The following is a 21061-nucleotide window of genomic DNA, read 5'->3' on the forward strand; positions in this document are numbered from 1 at the left end:
ATTTTATCAAATGCACCCTAAATATGCTTATGTCTGATCATATTTGTTTGCTTAGTGATTTTTCATAAATATTTCTATTCTTCTATGGTGTGGAGTTTTCTTACATGCCATGCGATATTTGTTTCTTTATAGCAAATCTAAAATGGGTTAAATCATCTTTTGCAGCATACATACATATATATATATATATATATATATGTATGTATGGAATAAGATTATTATTATTATCATATGTGAAAATTAATTAAAACAGACGTACACTTGTAGCAAACTTATGAATCAAATGTCTTGGACTTTGGTGGCACTAAGCGGGAGATGGCCAGCAAAACCAAAGCTCTTGCTAACTTTATCATCATCACTTTGTTGAATGGCTCTCCTCCAATCAAAAATTTTCAAATTCCATGACACATGAACGCTTGTGTGACCATACAAATAGGTTTGCGGTATATTAATAAATCAACTAAATTAGTGGCACTAGTAAATCATCATTATTTTAGGTCTGATGCCTCCAGTGTTGTTGGTTTGATGCCAGGGGCATACAGACAAGAAGGGTCCACGTTCCCTACCTCGGCCGTTTAATGAGGGAATCTTGATGATTTCATTTTCAACTCTTTCATAATTGATGCATTAGGAGTAACAGGAAAAAGCAGCCAAATGTGCGGGAGTTTCCAATTTGGGGTTATTTTGACCGCAGCCCAATCAGGGTTGTTCCCATTGTGTGGATCTCTAGCTAATGGTAGGACCAAAAGTTCAAGCTCTGAGAATCACCAAATAGGGAACAGACGATATTATGGTGTGCCAAAGTGCTAGAACTATAATAAACTTGCTGATTATGTGAAGCTAATGACCAACTAGTGTTAATCAGTAGTAATCTCGCTGAATCTTCTCGAATGACGTGATTATGACTTCTTGAGATTGTGTTTCATTGGTTAAGTAAATTGAGAAGCGGCAGTGCTATGTGCTAGCCACTTACTTAGTTTGAGGATGTGGCATAAGAGCGTACGGTTGTAAATCTAATCAAATAACTTGGTATTTGATTTGAACTCATCTCGAATCAGACTCGTTCAAGTTTGTTTGTTTAAGAATTAATCCAAACCCGAACATGATTTTAAACTCGAAAATATTAACTAACCAATCACAATCTATATGTTATTTAGTTCGATATATTCAGAAACAGAGAAGGCAAAGTAAATTTCATAAAAATATACATAGTTTGCTTCTTTAACTCTACTTCTTTCCTTCCTTCCTGGACATTGCTTATCTTATAAAATAGCAAATATATAATACTCTTATCTCTTGAATGGTCATTATTGATTTTAATTGCATCCCTAATTCATCATAATAGATTTCTTTTTTTTTTTTATAGAAAAGTGTAAAATTTTATTAAGATGGAATAAGGTCCGCCTGAAGTGCGGATAATACAAAAGACGAAGGTGAATGTTTCCACAAATAGTCATCCATGGCAGTACAAGCATTACTAGCAAAGCTATGAGCTGCACCGTTCAAAGAACGCAGTATCCATATGGCTTCCCACTTGGAGAAATTTTGTAGAAGTTGCAAGACATCATAATAAAATTCTTGAATAGCCATAATTGACTTTAATCACATCCATAGTTCATCGTAATAGATTTCTTGAATATCATAGAGCAAAAATTTAGGGAAAAAGAGTAACAAATTTGGTGAAAATATCTATATAATATAACATGAAATTTCAAGCCAAGCCATGTTTTGATTGTAGTTGTATGTGCTTGAGTTCGATACTTTAACAAGCCGAGCCAAGTTTTTCTTGAACATACATCTAAAATTTCAAACCAAACTTGATCAATTTCTTTCAAAAAATTATTAAACACAATCCAAGTTCTAACATTCCTTTTAATCTTCAAACCAATCCTAAACATACATTTGTCAGACTCGTTAAGGTTTGTTTTTAGCCCCTACGGTAGGGTATCTTATTATTAACCATGCTTTTAGGATTTACAATTTTAGCTAAAATTCCGCAATCTGGTTATCTTTTGCAAAAATCAACTATTGATCATCTTCAAAAGCTCTCACATGATTTAGCTTTTCTTTGGGGAAGTTTCTTCTGTTAGATTTTTAATTCTTTGCTTGTGAAATGACATTGCATATGTGAATAAAAATTATTATGATGAATCCAAGCCAATTTATAAATATCTTTACACTGTTAATATAAAAAGATAGCTACTTTCAAGTAATCAATAATTTTGAATAGTTATGGCTTTAAAGCTAGCAATGACGGAGCCAAAACTTATAGAGAGGTTGGTGGCGTCTGAGTAAGTTCAAACTATTATTATGGATAGGAAATTAGACTTAGACAATGTATACATTATGTTTTTAGCTTCAAACTGTCTACAATTATTTCTCATTCAAGTGGTATGTAATTTCGATTCTAATAGGTCCAAAACACTGTACCTTAGAAAATATATGTGGTTGTTTGTTTTGCCCGCAACGGGCAAATGGGCAAATGTCAATGGAGAATTCAAGGGGTGAATGATAGGGTATAATTTGTTAAGTAAATTTATTATTGTTTTCCCCTTCTATCCCTGACAAATATTGTGTTAATTGCTGATATTTACTCATATTTGGTATTTGGAATCAATTTCAGGAGTGAAACAGAAAATTACCAAAAAGGAGGGACTTGTATGGAAAAATGCAGACTTCTAAGGACTTCAACCTTTAGGTCCTTGAATTGGTGGGGACCACAAGCTAGTGCAAGGCATTTAGTCATTTGGGCTTTTCAAAGAAAGCAACGTAGAGAGACTTGGAACAACAAGTACTTTGGAGGTTTTGTCCACATGTGCGGGGACCACGGATAAGAAGCATGAGTCATTTGGACTCTAGGAAAAGAAACGTACAAGACTTTGAATTTGGTGTGGGGACCACTAGAGATAGCATTAGACTTCCTTTTGACTTTAAAAAGGGAAAAACGTACGAGATGTTTATCAATCAATCACTAGTTTTAGGCTTTTAGTTTTCTTTTCTTAGCTCTTTCGCATGGTTGTTCTCCATTAATGGAGGACTAACCTCTCAATTCTAGTCAAGGGGACAACTGAAAACTTGGTTCAACAATTACTGTGAGATCGAATTTATTTTAATTGTTTTCTCCATTTATTGGTATTCATATGTTTCCTGCTTTTAACTGTTATAGCTCTTGTGTATGATTGATTAGTGCGTAATAATTAATTATTCATATAGGCTATTTTGCTAAATAGAGGTAATTGAATCCGTAATTGTTCGTTATCTCTATCTTAGTAGCAACTGGCGTAATTGGGTTTATGTCAGGGGAGCATACGATCTAGCTTAAACAAACCCTCGTAGCGTGTTTATTAGTTAGGATTGGGTCTTTCTAATTATTAATGCAATCTAGAAATTAAATCCTACGGTCGTACCTAGGGTTGTTTTTGGGTTAGAGAAATAGTTAACGGTCGTACCTTAACTATCGAGAAATTAACGAAAGGTTGATTGTTTATCGCGTGCATGACAACTATAACTAATCTATTAATAAATGTGGAATTATCTGTGAATCAATGATCAGTGCCTGAACCATTTCTGAAGTGTACTCTTGGCTAGAGTTTTCCCTTAATTATTTTTCTTAATCAATTATTTTCTGCAGTTAATTTATTTAGTTAGCATTTAATCCAAAACCCCCCATACCTTGGACTCTAGAAGAAACGAATTATCCCCAATCCCTGTGGATTCGACCCTACTCACCGCTATATACAAAATCTGTATTTTTCTCGAGTAGGTATTTATTATTCACAGGTTCGGCACCTGTCAATTTTTGGCGCCGTTGCCGGGGACTGGTGCCAGATTAATTTGTTTCTTTTTTGAGTTCATCTTGTTTTTATTTTTATTTATTTATTTTTCTCTTATTTTTTTTATTATATAGTTTATGGCTTCTAACACTCCGTATTTTGGTGATATACTGGATTTTGTTTTCGGGGAAGGCAATGAGATTGATTGTTTTTCTAAGTTTGCATATTTAGAGGCAATAAACTCTATTAAAAAAAGAATGGATGCTGCAACCTGTGAAATTTGTTATGCCAGGGATCATTCAACCGGTATGTGCCCCGAATATCAAGATGATCTGAGTGTCCCATTCAATAATTATGGAGATTTTTCACCATGGTCTCAAACGTGGTATAACCCTAATCCAAACGGGTATGATCAAGGATGGTGGGATAACTCCAGTTATAATTATACAACAGGGCCAATGAATTTTCAGCAGTATGAGTCTCAAGAACCGTCATCCATGTCAGGTATGTCTCTTGAAGAAATAGTTGAATTAATAACTATTAACACATATCAAATTCAACAGGAGGTACACCAACTTCAACAGGAGACACAAAAGATGAGTGAAGAGATGAAAGAAGGAAGGCGTGAATGGGCATCTAAAATGAGCAAATTGATTTCTCCAGTTTATGAAGAATTGCCCTCACCGACTATTATCGACCATGAGGAAGATGAGAGTGCAATTATTCTGACAAATGACATGGTATTGCAAGGGTCTCAAGAAAAAGAATCTAAAGATGCAGTTGAAAAGAAAGTTGAAGCGCAAGAATTGAGACCCCAACATCAAATGGTTCAAGTGAATGAATCCAGTGAACAATCTCCAAATGCGGTGACATCTCCTCCATTCCTTGATCAATATTTTCCTGACTCTTATTCTTTAATTCCTGTTAGTGAGATTGATTTTATTATACCAGACGATTTTGAATTTCATGCCAGGAATAAATTAAGAGTCATGATGGCAAAATATCTCGAACCAATAAGTGCTCTTGATGGAGGAGTGAGTGAAGATTTAAGATCATCACTTGTTTGTTTGGTGCCATTTACTAGTCCATGGAAGCCCGTAGCTCGTGTGCCCAAGAATTACTCTATTTACGAGGGCTATCAGGATTACATAGAAGATGAAGCACTGAAACGAGCCACAAGATTTTATCCTCCATGAATACACATGAAAATGTCTAGCCAAAGACATTAAAGAAAGGCGCTACTTGGGAGGCAACCCAAGACTATTTGTTTCAGTTTTCATGCATTTTTGAAGTTTTAGTTAAGTGTTAGTGTCAATTAATAGTTTGATGTTTAGTGGCAGGAAATTAGTAGTTAGACGTGCCCACGCCAGGTGGTCGCGCCTGAGGGAAGGAAATTCTCGTTCAGGATCTGCGGACTCTATAGCAGTTAGACGCGCCCACGCCAGGTGGTCACGCCTGAGGGAAAGAAATTCTCGTTCAGAATCTGCGGACTCTATAGCAGTTGAGCGTGCCCACGCCTTAGCCAGAGGTTCCTTGACTAAAAAAAAATAAAAAAAAATAAAAAAATTCAAAATAAAAACATTTTCCGTTTTACACCTTCAATTTTGATTCTCACAATTCGGATTTTGAAATTTAAGTGTGCAAAAAAAAAAATAAAAATTTTCCTTCTTCTTCTTTCTTTCTTTCTTTCTTCTTCTTTCTTTCTTCCTTTCTTCCCCGCTGCCCTGTTTCCCTTTTCTTTTATTTCTTCTTTCGGCTGCCCTCCATCCGCCGCCACCCACTCCGCATCAACTCCCCATCGCATGCCGCTGCCCACGAATGGCACCAGCTCCAGACGCGAGTTGAGAGACTAGAGACTCGGATGACCCACATTGACGTCACCATGCAAGTCTTGATCCACAATTTCCACCTGAATTGCCCCTGTTTTGATGACTTCAGGGAAGTACCGTTGCCCTTCTCCTTCCTTCTACTTTTACATTATCACATTGAGGGCAATGTGTGAATTAGGTGTGGGGGGGAATCATTGTGGTGCTAGTAATTTTGTTTTTAGATTCTAGAGTTTTTTTGTTTTGTTTTGTTTTGTTTTGTTTTTGTCCATCTTTCGTTTATTTTCTTTTCTTTTCTTTTTTCTAATGGTCAGTCTTTATATGAATACCAAGTTTTGATGTTGGATTGTTGTCTCTGATTCTGATGTTGCCAAGTTTATTAATAAAAGGTATCGAGTTGATGTGGTTGAATTCAGGAACATCTTTTTGGTGAATATCAATAATTGCTTGACTTTTCTAATTTTTAGTTAACTTTTCTAGGCATAGGGAATGATTGTTGGCATTTTTCTTGTGAATTGGTCCAATTATTAATTTTAGTTCTCTATGTTTGAAAATTTGAGGCTGACTGCTGTTATTTTTGTGTTATTTTTAGTTATTGTGCTATATGGTTATAAATAAGAGTTGACTGTACTCCGCTAGTGATTACTACTGAGTAACCGGGGATTTTCACCTAAAGTGTTGATTTTCGTGTCAAAAGGTAGTAGTTGCTATGAGTGCGTGGTCCCGTAGCAATTGAAGCTGAGTAACCGAGCTCCTTCATCTGGTCAATGTTGGAGTTCGCGTCAAAAGGCTCAAATGGCTAGCGACTAAGTCTTTTGTTACTGTTGAAGAAAGAAGATTAAAAAAAAAAAGAGAGAAAAGTAGAAAAAAAATGTGAAAAAAGTGAAGGTTGTGTTAGTGTGTAATAAAAGTCAGCTTGCCGAATTATGGATTTAATGTTGAGATTTTGGTTAATAGTTGGACTATTTGCTGATAAATGTTATGCGTCATTCCTTTTTCTTAAATTAGTTAACCTGAAATTGGAGGAGTTTGTGGTTTAGAAGCTAACCGAAGTGATGTTTCTTGGATCTTGACCATTGATGCTTGATTATTATTTTTCTTGGTATCTTGACAATTTGGTAGATAGAGCAATGACCATTATCAAATTTTGGTGTCTGTATACTTTCCCCATGCTTGAGGGCAAGCATGATTCAGGTGTGGGGGAAATTGATAGGGTATAATTTGTTAAGTAAATTTATTATTGTTTTCCCCTTCTATCCCTGACAAATATTGTGTTAATTGCTGATATTTACTCATATTTGGTATTTGGAATCAATTTCAGGAGTGAAACAGAAAATTACCAAAAAGGAGGGACTTGTGTGGAAAAATGCAGACTTCTAAGGACTTCAACCTTTAGGTCCTTGAATTGGTGGGGACCACAAGCTAGTGCAAGGCATTTAGTCATTTGGGCTTTTCAAAGAAAGCAACGTAGAGAGACTTGGAACAACAAGTACTTTGGAGGTTTTGTCCACATGTGCGGGGACCACGGATAAGAAGCATGAGTCATTTGAACTCTAGGAAAAGAAACGTACAAGACTTTGAATTTGGTGTGGGGACCACTAGAGATAGCATTAGACTTCCTTTTGACTTTAAAAAGGGAAAAACGTACGAGATGTTTATCAATCAATCACTAGTTTTAGGCTTTTAGTTTTCTTTTCTTAGCTCTTTCGCATGGTTGTTCTCCATTAATGGAGGACTAACCTCTCAATTCTAGTCAAGGGGACAACTGAAGATTTGGTTCAACAATTACTGTGAGATCGAATTTATTTTAATTGTTTTCTCCATTTATTGGTATTCATATGTTTCCTGCTTTTAACTGTTATAGCTCTTGTGTATGATTGATTAGTGCGCAATAATTAATTATTCATATAGGCTATTTTGCTAAATAGAGGTAATTGAATCCGTAATTATTCGTTATCTCTATCTTAGTAGCAACTGGCGTAATTGGATTTATGTCAGGGGAGCATACGATCTAGTTTAAACAAACCCTCGTAGCGTGTTTGTTAGTTAGGATTGGGTCTTTCTAATTATTAATGCAATCTAGAAATTAAATCCTACGGTCGTACCTAGGGTTGTTTTTGGGTTAGAGAAATAGTTAACGGTCGTACCTTAACTATCGAGAAATTAAGGAAAGGTTGGTTGTTTATCGCGTGCATGACAACTATAACTAATCTATTAATAAATGTGGAATTATCTGTGAATCAATGATCAGTGCCTGAACCATTTCTGAAGTGTACTCTTGGCTAGAGTTTTCCCTTAATTATTTCTCTTAATCAATTATTTTCTGCAGTTAATTTATTTAGTTAGCATTTAATCCAAAACCCCCCATACCTTGGACTCTAGAAGAAACGAATTATCCCCAATCCCTGTGGATTCGACCCTACTCACCGCTATATACAAAATCTGTATTTTTCTCGAGTAGGTATTTATTATTGCACAGGTTCGGCACCTGTCAGTGAATGTACAGGAAGGACGGAATTCTTCAAAATTTAGGGGGTGTAATTGCGAGGATAGCTCACAGATTTGTTAAATTTTCACTCTATTATCCAGCTTTTGCAAATTTTAGGTGGGGAAGGGAGTGCAAATTTCAGACGGTGCAGGTCTCTACGATTCTCAGTGACTGACAATTGAACCTTGAAGCATGGATACTAAAAAAAAAAAAATATAAACACTAACCCCAGCAACATGTAAAAATACAATAAATTTTTTTACTTGTTAAAATTTGTATTAAAAAAACTGTATTAGTGTCTACATTTATTAGTTTAGTGTCTACATTTCATAGTTTAATTGTCATTAACAATTGTAAAGGAGACCTTGCTCTGTGTAATTACCTACCCTCAAGACAATTTAGGACATGCAAAGCCTCTGAAACTATTGGCTAATGATCATCTAATAATTAAAACATTTTTATACTAGAACACATCTAGTACAACCCAGTAAGAAAATTTTTAGTTATGCGAGTACCTCCATTCAACCAACAGCAAAAAAAAAAAAATAAATAAACAAAAGATAGTAAGAAGAAAAGGCTAACGAGAAAGAGATGTCGACTTATTTGAGCATTACAATGAACTCTTAACAGTTAATATGCTGAACTTGGACTTTAAGGTAAAAGTAAAGAATTCCAATGTTTATGGCATATATGTAAGCAGTGACATTGAAGAAGGATAATATGACAGTATTTAGGGTGTGTTTAATAAAACTGAAGTTTGAAAACTAAAGTGTGAAATCTTGTGTTTGGATTGCATTTTCCGTCATTTTTCATGGAAAAATTACTGTAGCGATTTGATAGATGTGAGGAAAAAAAAGGTGATATGGAAATGTAATCACAGAAAACGACAATATTTTCCGACGGAAACAAGCAATCCAAGCATGGCCTAATCTGAAATTTGAATTAAGTTATTGAATTGTTAAGTATTAAATCTAATATATTTGAATGCATATCATATTCAGTAGTAATAAGTGAATAACTTATTACTTAATTTTGGGAGCAGGTTTTGATTATAAAATTCAGTACTACTTAATTAATTCAAATGTTTAATTTTTTATTTATCAAATGGTCTGAATATGTTAAGATCTAAATCCATTATGTTTAAGTGCTAAATTGAGTTATCAAATAGGACATTAGTATAACTTCCTCCAAATAATTAGAGTTGAAAGATAAATCAAGTTATTTGATATTCGAATCGATCTTAACTTGGTGAGATTTTGTATGAGATTGATTCGCCAACTAGTCAAACTAGGGATGAACAACGCTTTTATATTCGACATTCAAACTCAATAAAAAAGCACATTGAAAATCGGTTTGGCAAATAAACAAACTAAGTTCGAACAAGATTTCAATCTTGTTAAAATAATCAAACAAACTTAAACATTAGGGCATTCAATTTGATTAATTTCGTTCATACCCTTACAAACAATTATTAACCCATGATACTCATATAATACGTAACAAAAATGATAACTATAAGTTGCACAAAGCTTTTTCACCTTTTGTTTCTCTAATTAATTAGGTATTCTTTATCCTTTTAAAATTTATTTATTCGTTGATTTCTTTTACAATATGCACATATAGCATGTGCCTTACTCATTACTTATTTATTGTTAGTCTGTGTCCCCTCAAATTTGTACTAATAGACATTAGACACTAATAATCGTATATAATGTGCATCAAAAAGACATATTGAGCCAATAAACTGGCTCTTCAAGAATGAACAAAATTGATTTAGCTAAAACTCAACCGTTGGTAAGTCATGAACATCATCACTAGGTCATTTTTAACTTTTCCTTGTGATCACATAACTTGTCTCTTTACTCTATAACTTAAAATTAAGTATTATGAGTTATTTATTATGACTGTTGAGATGATTAAATGAATGATTTAAAGTGAACAATAGCCATGAAACTCTCTACACTATATTTTCATTAATACACCTAGGTTAAAATATATCATATATAATACTGTTTACCTATATTGTGCTATAGAATTACAATGTACTATTTGAAATTAGAGGGAGAAATTGTCAAGTAGTTCAAATACCGGCTCCGTTTGAACTGATCATTTTTTTAAAAACAAGTTTTTCAAATATAATGTTATAATAATACATAATAACTCAAAAAACATTCCATTCATACAATATATCAAATATTTCAAAAAAAATTTTAATACAAAAATTTCATATACAGTGTTGCAATAAATTTTTTTAAAAATATCCTAAAAACAGTTAATTCGAATGGAGTCACAAAATATGCTTTTTTTTTTTTTCCCCCAAAAACAGCCGCGCCCCCTTTATAACTTCTAGTCTATTATTGGATTTTCAAATTGGGGCGGTTTTGGTTCGGTCCACCGCCATTCCATTTTTGCTACTCTTACCTCCAAATCCAACGATGAACTACCAGCAAAGGCTGATGGCAGCGGCCAAGTATGTCTACGCCGGCGACTCCTGCGCCAGAGATGATCCTGTGGTCAATCCCGTTGACTTCGGAATCACTGCCACTCTCAAACCTCACCAAGTAGAAGGCCTCTCCTGGCTAATTAAACGCTACCTTCTCGGCGTCAACGTTATTCTAGGTACGACTTCTGTGACAAGCCAAAGAATGAAGAATAACGATTGAGATTATAAAAGTTTGGCAATTAATATTTTTGAGAAGAGTAATTGAGTAGAACTATCGGACTATTTGCTACAAAGTAGAGGAATTAGCGAAAATGAGAAGAAAACTAGCTGTTGTTTCTGGAAATTTCCTATTTTTTTCACTTGAACTTTCTCGTATTCATACATGTTTAATATTAACAGTAATTGCAACTCTTTTTTTTTTTCCTTTTTGCAGGGGATGAGGTACTGTTTTAATTGCCTGAATTGCACTGTCTTAGTTTGAATTGGTAATTTTAGCTAAGGTTTAAACTTATGCAAACGTAAACAAATTTTTGTGATTATTCGTTTACCAAGGCAAAGTTTTTAACCATGTTGGATGATTTTGAATTCTAGCTGAATTTTAGAAGTGAAGTTGCTATTTGAGTAATAGTTAGTTTCAAGTTATTTAAGTGTGGTAGGATAAGTTTTGATTTCAGAAATCTATATATATATATATATATATATATATATATATATATATATATATATATATATATTTGTTTAAGTCGTCATTTTTATTTGCAATGTGTTTCTTAAGTTGATGTCAAATGGCTTATGGTTGTTGGCTTTTCAAGTGATTTACTATTTGGCCTCATTTGGAACTTAAGATTTGGTAAGGATAGGAAATGAAAGTTCAGGAAAGTATTTTTATCTTGTGCTTTCTTGTGGAAAGAAAAAAAATAGAAAATAAGCTGTAATCAGTATCAAATGGGAAGTTCTTAACACTATAAAAAAGGAGAAAGTTTTAAGGTCGTAAATGATGATGATTTTTAAGGGTAAAAAGAGCTTTTTACATGTTGTAGATCATGATTTTGTCTCGAAAATATCAAATGTTTTGCCATTTCCATTCTTTGACAGCCTCCTCTCATTCCTTATATTATTGACTAGATTACGTGGTGTCTCCATGTGATTCTTGTAACCTTGGAGTGGATGTGCACTGATTATAATGCTTTATTGGCAGATGGGGTTGGGAAAGACTTTACAAGCAATATCTTTTTTGAGTTATTTGAAGGTTCATCGGAGGTCTTCTGGGCCATTCTGTAAGTAGGTGTGCTCTTATGTTGGGCACTTTGATGTGCTGGTTCTATGTTCTATATGTTTCTTTCAAAATGTTTTGAGTTCTGACTATATTCCTTTATAGTGGTATTATGTCCACTGAGTGTGACTGATAGTTGGGTATCCGAAGTAGCCAATTTTGCTCCCAAGATAAGAGTCCTCTGTTATGTTGGAGAAAAGGAACATAGATGCACCTTGCGCAAGAAGATGTATGAGCATGTCAAGGGCCAGCTTTTATTGTCTAATGTAAGAGCTTCACCCTTTTGCATTGCTTTTAGCATGACTCAATGTATCTCTATTAGTGTTAGAAGTTTTTGGGTGTAGTTATTGAAGATTGAAAACAGTATTGCATTTTGTTAAATTACCACGTAAAGTTGCTGTCATTTTCTAATAGCCTTCTTCTTTTATGGATGCTACAGGTACCATCATTAGCTTTTGATATGCTACTGACTACATATGACATAGCATTAATTGATCAGGATTTTCTGTCGCAATTTCCATGGCATTATGCAATCATTGATGAAGCACAGAGACTTAAAAATCCTTCAAGTGTATGTCTAAAAGTTTCTCTATCTTTTAAATTTATCTTCCTGTTGCTTGTTTGTGAACAGTGTTAATGCAAGTGGCCATGTGAAGTCAATACCCCTCCAAATTCTTAAAAATTTTGAAAATCCTTCAGAACTTTTGCAGATGTAGACTATAGACTTATTATTACTTTGCAGCCCTTAAAACAGAAAAAACCAAAAAAAGGGTCTATTTATGTACATTATAGAGCTATTTACTTTCCAGCCCTTTCAGAACTTTTGCAGATGTAGACTATAGATCCATTATTACTTTGCAGTCCTTAAAAACAGAAAAAACCAAAAAAAAAAAAGAAGGTCTATTTATGGATTTCTGCAGCCCGCTTAAAGAAGAAAATACTTTATTTATGTGTTCTGCCCCTTTTGCTAAATATATTATTTTTTGAGATATAATAATCTTATCTGTTGGGATTGCTGAATGTTGTTGAGTATTCTTCAGCTTAATATCATTGCAACTGAGTAGCCTATTGTTATAAAAGTATTTGAGGAAGAATGCAGTATTTTTTCTTCCCTGGGAGGAACTAAAATTTCTAGTTTAAGGACAAGATGCGGCATTGTAAAAGTAACTTGTGATGTGGCCCTTACTTTTGGAAGGAGTAAACTGCTTTTTCCTTCAATTTTCTTATTTCAAGTTTTGTGGTTGTTATATTCAATAGGTTTTGTATCATGTCCTCAAAGAAAGGTTCATTATGCCGAGAAAGTTGCTGATGACTGGCACTCCTATCCAGAACAATCTAACTGAACTTTGGGCTTTGATGCACTTCTGTATGCCCTTAGTATTTGGAAGATTGGAGGAGTTCCTTTCAGCATTCAAAGAAGCTGGAGATCCTTCATGTAATTTCTCACTTCCTATTAATCTGCGGCATGGATTTTCCTATAGTATATGATTATAGCTTGTAGTATGAGTACATAATTTATATTTGAAGTTTTCTTTTACAAAGTTAAGACCAAGTGATTCATTGCTTTTCCTCCTGAGTGTTTTTGGAACTTTAGCCTTTAGGTGGGCAGAAGTTGTTCATTGCTTTTGAGTCCTTAGGAATAATATGACGTGTCTTCCCTTGCAAATCGTAAATTGGGTTGACCGTAATGGGTTAGTAAACCTCAAAATCTACTTTCTTGCTCCTACTAATGATCTAGGTTAGTCTAGTTTTTTAATTAGTAAATTTGGTTGTGCAGATAATTGCCCAAATTTGTTTTCTATTTTTCAAGATACTAATCAAGATGGAAATTTGGACTTTCAAGACTTTGATGGACTGTCAAACATGTTTCTGAGGATCTTCTTGTCTTGTGGTCTTGTTGAATGACTTTGCCCTTTTAGTTGACTCCATTTTTTCTTCATCTTACACCGAGCATTGCTCAAGTATAGTGGATAGGTTCCTAGAAATCTATGATACTCATGGGTTTCCTTTCATTGTCTTGATGAAGAACTCAAGATTACATGAGATAGCAAAGGTTATTGATATGTGTCCCAAGTGTTCTAGATTGCTACTTGGATTTAAGAGTAGTATGTAAAACAAGAAAACAGAAGTTTCTATATTCTGGAAAGGGAAATGTTATTAGCACTCCCATTTTTGTTAATCACACCCCCACTATCATTTTAATCATATAGTTTGCGCTTATTAGATTATATGATAAAACAAATGGCGGGAGTGCAAATAACAAATATTGGAGTGCAAATCACATTTCCCTTATGGAAAATGACCCTTAAAATTTTTAGAACTGAAAATGAAGGAATATGGAACTTGGATACATGATTTTGGGTTTGTTACATGAGCTAACTCTTCTTCCTCCTTTTTATTGTCAGACTCTCATTTATCCTTTTTATTGTCAGACTCTCATTTATTTTTTGGAAAAAAATTCTCTGACCTATTAAATAAGTAATGACCATGTTTTATGCTTTTGGTAAGCAGGTTGCAATTCAGAGATAGCTCGAAATCAGTTTATTAAACTGAAATATGTACTTGGAGCATTCATGCTTCGAAGAACCAAATCAAAGCTTATTGAGTCTGGGAACCTTGTGTTGCCGCCTCTCACTGAGATCACTGTGTTAGTTCTCATTATATCTACGTGGAGGTCTTTATAAGCTAAGCTATTAGTTTGAACTTTCAAGTTGTCAAACATTTAGCTATGTAATCTGTTCATACAAACTTGGCCGTAAATCTTTGTATTTGTCTTCTTTGCGATTCTCATGTGACACACTTTTATGATGCATTTCAACTTGTCTTAATAGGATGGCACCCTTGGTTCCTTTGCAGAAGAAAGTCTATGTGTCCATATTGCGCAAAGAGCTTCCTAAGCTGCTGGCATTTGCTTCAGGAGCCTTAAATGCTCCTTCCTCGCGGAACATTGTATGTGAATGCCTTGCACTTATTCTAAGTCTTCGGTATTCAGTTCTTTTAGACAACTTCATTTGGAAAGTTGAAAATCTTTTTGGATCATGGCATCATAGTGTGGGTAAGATCAGAAAGAGCAGTCTTACCTACCTGATTTATTGTGAGTGTGTTTGTCCTGTTCATTGAGACATGTATTAATGTTTGCTACTTTAACAGGTAGTTCAGCTACGCAAGGCATGTAGTCATCCTTACCTTTTTCCTGGTATTGAGCCTGAACCATATCAAGAGGGTGAACACCTAGTTCAGGTATCTGCATTCTAAAACCTATATGTTTGTTTATTTCAACTTATTTAGACAAATTTTTTGGATGGTATATTATTTTATGGGATCAAATCTTCTCCTTGTTATATTTGTAGTAGTTGTTTTTTTTTTTTTGGGGTGTGTAGAGTGGAAGGGTGCGAGAAAGTAGAAGACAATTCCATGACAAGTAGCTGTGCATTAAAAGATTTAGCCTAAACTAACATTTTTTTCCTTTGGAAAATTTTTCTTTTTTACATCTCAGTGAGTTTCCTGCTATTTTTATGCAATTAGATCTTAGCAGCTTTTCTGATTTTGTAATCAGGCTAGCGGGAAACTCGTAATTCTAGATCATATTCTGCAGAAGCTGCATAATTCTGGACATCGTGTTCTTCTTTTTGCTCAGATGACCAAAACACTTGATATATTACAGGTAGATTTATTTTAATGTGCTATCAGAACAGTTGGAAATTATCATGTAGGCTAATTGGACACTAACTCTTCATTATATGTTTCTTAATTGCAGGATTTTCTAGAATGGAGGAAATACTCTTATGAGCGTCTTGATGGTTCAGTTCGTGCCGAGGAGCGGTTTGTGGCAATAAGAAGTTTCAGCCAACAATCCCAAAAAGGAAGCTCAACTTCTAAAGCAGATGAAAGCAGTGAATTTGTCTTCATGATTTCTACTAGAGCTGGGGGAGTCGGACTGAATCTGGTGGCTGCTGATACTGTGAGTTTATCAGCTTCTTCTCATAAATCCTATCATTCTAGGTTTATAAGAAATTTTCATGCACTTCCTGAAGCTCAACAATTATTGGTGAATTCTTTGTGACATGAATATTGGGTGTGATTGAAAGCACATGTATTTCTCCTCTTCAAAGGGAGTTAATTGTGTTCATCTTAACATACAAAGGTGGGTATCTATTGGGCATTAAGTAGATTGGAGTATCCATTCTTGACGGTTGGTATTAATTTTGGTTGTGTAGGGACAAAAGAGAACGGTATGGAGAATCGAAACATCTTATGCAGGCTTGGGTCAATTTTATTTCAACAATAAAAGTTGTTCTTTTATTTTAGAGTAAATCTTTCCTACACTGACGGTGTATACATTATCATCGTTGGATTCATGACATGTGTGCAAAAGTTGAATTTCAAATTCAATTTTGCATAGTTGTCAATTATCCAATGCTAATAGTGTATACACTGTTAGTGTAGGAAAGATAAATTCTTTATTTTATTATAGAAAACATTGAATAGTGTGAATTCTAGAAGGATATGTACCTCATTCCACGGAGCATGTGATATGACAAAGATTCTGGCATGTCGCTAGCTTATATTAGTTAGTGAGTTAAAATGTTCAAACAGTTAATTCCATAATAATTGAAAAATGTGCATAAAGAATGACATTGTAGTAAAAACCTATGAGATGTTACATTTTAGTGTATTTTAACTAATTAATCGGTTAGAACTTCTGTAGTTTTTATGTTTGACGTTTATTAAAATTTGTTTATGTTAGAAGCTTTTTGATGTCTTGTTCTTGGGATAGACAATTCTGATGCAATTTTTGTTAGACAGAATTAGAGAGGTAGCTTCAACCCCAAAAAAAAAAGGGTGCGATGCAAATAATCGACGCTTGAAAGATGCAAATGAATGGAAGTAAAGCGCTTAACTTTTGGTTACATTGCCCAGCTTCTTCCATGGTAGAATAAAAATGACAGTCAAGATGGCTATACCAAATTTAAAGAAAATGAATGGAGGGGAAACTTTTATATCTATATTTTGCTAAGATGCCAATTGCTCTATCCTCCCTTGATTTCATGAAAGTAATTTAGTGATATTATCTTCTTTTGGCTAATTTATGCATTAGAATTGCAGGGTGGGATTATTTATCCCGTAGCTGTGTATGTTGATTTGTAAAACGTTGCTCACAATGGCTATCATGCAGGTCATATTTTACGAACAAGATTGGAATCCCCAGGTCGACAAGCAAGCTCTCCAACGTGCTCACAGGATTGGTCAAAAGAATAATGTTTTGTCCATAAATTTAGTGACATCAAAAACAGTAGAGGAGGTAATTTCAAGAACCTACTTTTGCTGTTCCTCTGTCTCATAGTTATTGCTGAGTTTAAAAGAAATGCAGGTTATTATGCGTCGGGCAGAACGCAAATTGCAACTTAGCCATAATGTTATAGGAGATGATATTGTCGATCAGGAAGGGAAAGAGATGTCAGGACCTGAAGATGGTGACTTGCGGTCTGTCATGCTTGGATTGCATAAATTTGACCCTCTAGAGATGAGCAATGAAAATTCCAATCAAATTGACAAAAATGAATTGATTGCAATAGCAGAGAGGGTTGTTGCATTTCGCTACAAGCTACAATCAGAAATAGATGACAGAAAGTTTGAGGTCAATCCAGTAGATATGTTGCATGGGACAGACATTTTAACTCGAGGAGGTCCAGAGTCCATTAAGTATGACCCTGACTTAGATGAGGCAACTTACCGTGAGTGGGTGGAAAAGTTTAAGGAAACATCACCATCAAACCATGATAGTATTATAGGGGTAGGAAATAGGAGAGGCATACTGAAGGACAAGCACCTCAAAGCCCAGGCTGCTAGGGAAAAAGCAGAGCAGAAGAAATTGTCCAAGTGGGAAGCTCTTGGATATGTTTCATTAGCTGTTGTTGATCCTGTGATCCCTACAGAGGACAACATTTTGTCGGATTCTGGGTCTGTTAATTTTGTTTATGGGGATTGCACAGATCCTTCACGATTTTCTGCATCAGAACCTACAGTTATATTCAGGTAAGCGTGCTTTATGCAGTAAGCATATTTGTTTATTGCCTCTTTTATGTTTCTCTTTTAATCTCTTTTACTGATTGGATGATTATAACTGTAAGTACCTCTACAACTTTTGTGAGTGTTAACAATAATTTTTTCACAAATTTATGTGTTTGTTTTTCTCTTTTGAACTAAAGGATCTTTATAATACCAAAGGAAAGCAGTATAGAGGATATTAGTGACTAGTCAAACCATAAAGTTATTGCTCTTCATATGAATATCCTTCCAAAGCAGTTGGCCATTACATTTGCACCCAAAGAGACTTACACACTTAAGATGTATTTCTTATTGTCAGCTGCATAGATAACTCTGGAAATTGGGGTCATGGTGGTCTGTTTGATGCACTTCAAAAACTTTCAGCTTCCATTCCGGCTGCATACCAACGAGCTCATGAGTTTGGTGATCTTCATCTGGGTGATCTGCATGTCGTTGAAATTACAAGTAGGTTATGTGTGTTTTCTTTGATTTATTTTTAAAAATAAGCTCCAATCAGCTTGTAGTCTCCTGATGTGAGAACTAGAGCTTGTATTGAAGCATGCATGTGACGTGGGATTTTACAAGAGGAATCATTGTTGGTCTAAAACAAGATGAATTGCAAAACTAATAAATAATGCAAAGGCTGTGGCTAGTGCATGTCCTGGGCTTTCTGTTTTAATGGGTGGTGCTTAACTTCTGTAATCTTGATACAGGAATTGAGAAAATAGTTTGTATTTTTTTTGAAATGATGGGAGGCTTTTCTCCTGTTGATACCTTTGTTTGTTTCCTGTTTTGCTTTTAAATCTGAGTATTAGCTTTAGCTATGCTCTGTTGTTCTTTCGTTATCAGATTTATAATGGATTTGTTACTCTGCAGAGGATTCTGGTGAAGTAGCTAGTGGGAGTCCTGTTCGTCAATGGGTAGCTTTAGCTGTTGTACAATCATATAATCCTCGGCGTAAGGTCCCTCGGAGCAATATTTCTATTCCTGATTTGGAATGTTGTCTAGCTAAAGCATCATTTTTTGCATCTCAAAATTCAGGTATATATGATTCTACACCATTTTAATGAAATCAAATTCCAATTTTCACTCTTTTGGTCTAATGCATTCAATATGGCATTTTGAGCTCATTCGGTTTATTGTCTTGGATGGGCGACTTATATTGTTTTCATCTAATTCTTTTACTTCATCTCCATCTGTTCCATTTTAAAATCGGGTCTACTGTGAGGTCTCTTACTAGTGTTTTGTTGAAGTCATTGTTATCTTTTTACTCATTCATGTGAGTGGCTTGAAGATGTGGCATATATTCTGTAGCTTTAATTCTTAAATCGCCTCCTGACAGATCTAATGTTTAATCTGTCATTTATGTTCAGTAAAATTGCAATCACGTTTTTTATCTGCCCTTTGGTCTCCATATACCTTGCAATTATCTGAAGCAGTTTTTCAATATTTTCAAAAGCTTCAATCCATATGCCAAGGATTGGTTACCAGGATGCATCGGATCGGTCAGAATGGTATACTGTTGAACGTCTTCTAAGGAAATATGCTGCTGTATATGGAACAAATATTTTTGTGTAAGTTTCTCTCTTTCCATCTCCATCTGTTACTATGTGTATAACCAGCTTAAATATTCATGTGCAAGTATGCCTGGGTGTGCATATGTCTGAAGTTGAATATTAAGATTTCACCTTATGGAAGAATGATCGCTGGGATTTCATGATTCTTCACTAAACTAAGTCCGATAGTATCAAATAAACTCTCAGGCTAGACATTCCTTCATTTTTAACTTGGCAGCATCCTTCAGAGGAAACATAGAGGTCAGAGATCATATTCACTAATCACATCTTATGGGGGAGTTTTAGACATACTCGGTTCATTCACCTGGGTTTAAAAGCACCAAAGTCATCTGATATGATGTGAAATTGCATAGAGATAATTTATTTGTGCTTGCTGGTTCCTTAATTTGTTTCAGTATGTTTGTCGGAAATGATAACCTAGTAACAACTGTACATGCAGGTACTACTATCGGCGTTCTGGTTGAGCAAGGTTTGTGTGATGCTCATTTCATCTATGAAATGTATCTGCCCGTGTATTCTAGGTTGCAGTGTTTTGTTATTATCTTGTTTTGGATTTCCTTGATGCCAGTTTTAGGAAAACCAGAGTGAAAATAGAGTGTTTTTTTCGGAAGACTTGTTCCTCATTCTTGCAGTGAACGTTATCTTTGTAATGTAAATAGTTGTATTAGCATTGTGGCTTGTATCTTTTTCGTTTCTCTTCTTGGGCTGCATAAAGTTAGTATTTGCAAAAGTGATCACGGGTAAGAAACTCAGGTCTCTCTCTCTCTGTTTTTTTTTTTGGGGGAAAAGTGACCAGTTTGCTTACTTGGATTTGGCTTGTAAATTTCTTCACATTCTAATTTGCTTTTTAATCTTATGATTGTCTTTAATTGGCATTCATACAATTTCATCAAGTTACCTTTGGATTTGATCATTATACATTTCTCTGTTGGTTATACTACAGCCGCCATAAAATATAATTGATGATGTGGTACCGTATTTCATGTCAATTTCTCTGTTGTTCAGTACGCACTCTAAAGTCTTTAGTCTCAGAAGCGAGTGAGCGTCAACCACCGCTGGACAATTTTATAATAGGAGATTACTTGTTGCGTCTAGCATATTACAGTTTCTTGGAAAGGGTGGAGCTTCTTGGAGGTTAAGAAGCGGGGAGGGAGGAAGGGGTGCTCGAATCTAGGACCTTGAAATCTTGGGATCTCTAGCGTATTAAAGCTTCAATCATAGCAAGTCTGTAAAGCCATGATAGGGGTAAAATTCGTTTCTTTTTTTTTTTTTTTCATTTTTTCTGCTGTATTTTAGTTTTTTCACTTTTTAATTCTTCTTGTCACGAGGACAAGAAAGAAATGGAATTGGAAAATCCGTGCAAGCAGGATAAAAAGAAAAGAAAAGTTGAACTAGGGAAAATGATGAAAGTAGCCCATGGCGAGGTGAGGAATCAAAATGTTTTAGATCTTTTTAAGTGCAGTCCAATGTACCTTTCACTTTAAAAAGGATGTGTAGTATCTTTTACTTTGGATGGGTAAGTCAATGTGCTATTTGATTGTAGAATTTATATATCCCATCTTTGTTTTGCATTGGATTGGAAATACTTTAGGAAATGGTTGCACGCTTTGATTGGCTAATATGAGGACAGCGC

At 34.8% G+C, this 21061-nt stretch overlaps 1 protein-coding gene across 5 annotated transcripts; it reads left to right on the forward strand.

Moving 5' to 3' along the window:
- The first annotated feature begins 10454 nt into the window (after nucleotides 1-10454).
- On the forward strand, nucleotides 10455-20321 carry LOC113726836 (probable helicase CHR10). 5 transcript variants are annotated; one of them, XM_027250721.2, is made up of 17 exons: nucleotides 10465-10706; nucleotides 10964-10971; nucleotides 11729-11807; nucleotides 11909-12069; nucleotides 12243-12374; nucleotides 13061-13238; nucleotides 14315-14450; nucleotides 14635-14752; nucleotides 14954-15043; nucleotides 15360-15467; nucleotides 15561-15764; nucleotides 16980-17105; nucleotides 17175-17839; nucleotides 18171-18316; nucleotides 18728-18892; nucleotides 19311-19425; nucleotides 19868-20321. In XM_027250721.2, exons 1-17 carry the CDS (start codon nucleotides 10523-10525, stop codon nucleotides 19890-19892), a joined length of 2640 nt encoding a protein of 879 aa, XP_027106522.2. In that variant the 5' UTR covers nucleotides 10465-10522; the 3' UTR covers nucleotides 19893-20321. The 5 variants fall into 5 exon arrangements, with proteins under 5 accessions (XP_027106519.2, XP_027106522.2, XP_071931443.1 ...); XM_027250719.2 differs by having other exon boundaries at nucleotides 10618-10706; nucleotides 10964-11015; XM_027250718.2 differs by lacking the exon at nucleotides 10964-10971 and having other exon boundaries at nucleotides 10455-10706.
- The last annotated feature ends 740 nt before the right edge of the window (nucleotides 20322-21061 follow it).

Source organism: Coffea arabica, chromosome 2c (genome assembly GCF_036785885.1).
Source record: "Coffea arabica cultivar ET-39 chromosome 2c, Coffea Arabica ET-39 HiFi, whole genome shotgun sequence".
Lineage (NCBI taxonomy): Eukaryota > Viridiplantae > Streptophyta > Magnoliopsida > Gentianales > Rubiaceae > Coffea > Coffea arabica.

What these genes read in the sequence shown, in the direction of transcription:
- LOC113726836 (XM_027250721.2), top strand. Translation starts at nt 10,523, where the DNA reads ATGAACTACCAGCAAAGGCTGATGGCAGCGGCCAAGTATGTCTACGCC. An exon ending in ATCTGGTGGCTGCTGATACT is followed by an intron (nt 15,765 to 16,979) that starts GTGAGTTTATCA and finishes GCTATCATGCAG; the next exon opens with GTCATATTTTACGAACAAGA. An exon ending in TATGGAACAAATATTTTTGT is followed by an intron (nt 19,426 to 19,867) that starts GTAAGTTTCTCT and finishes CTGTACATGCAG; the next exon opens with GTACTACTATCGGCGTTCTG.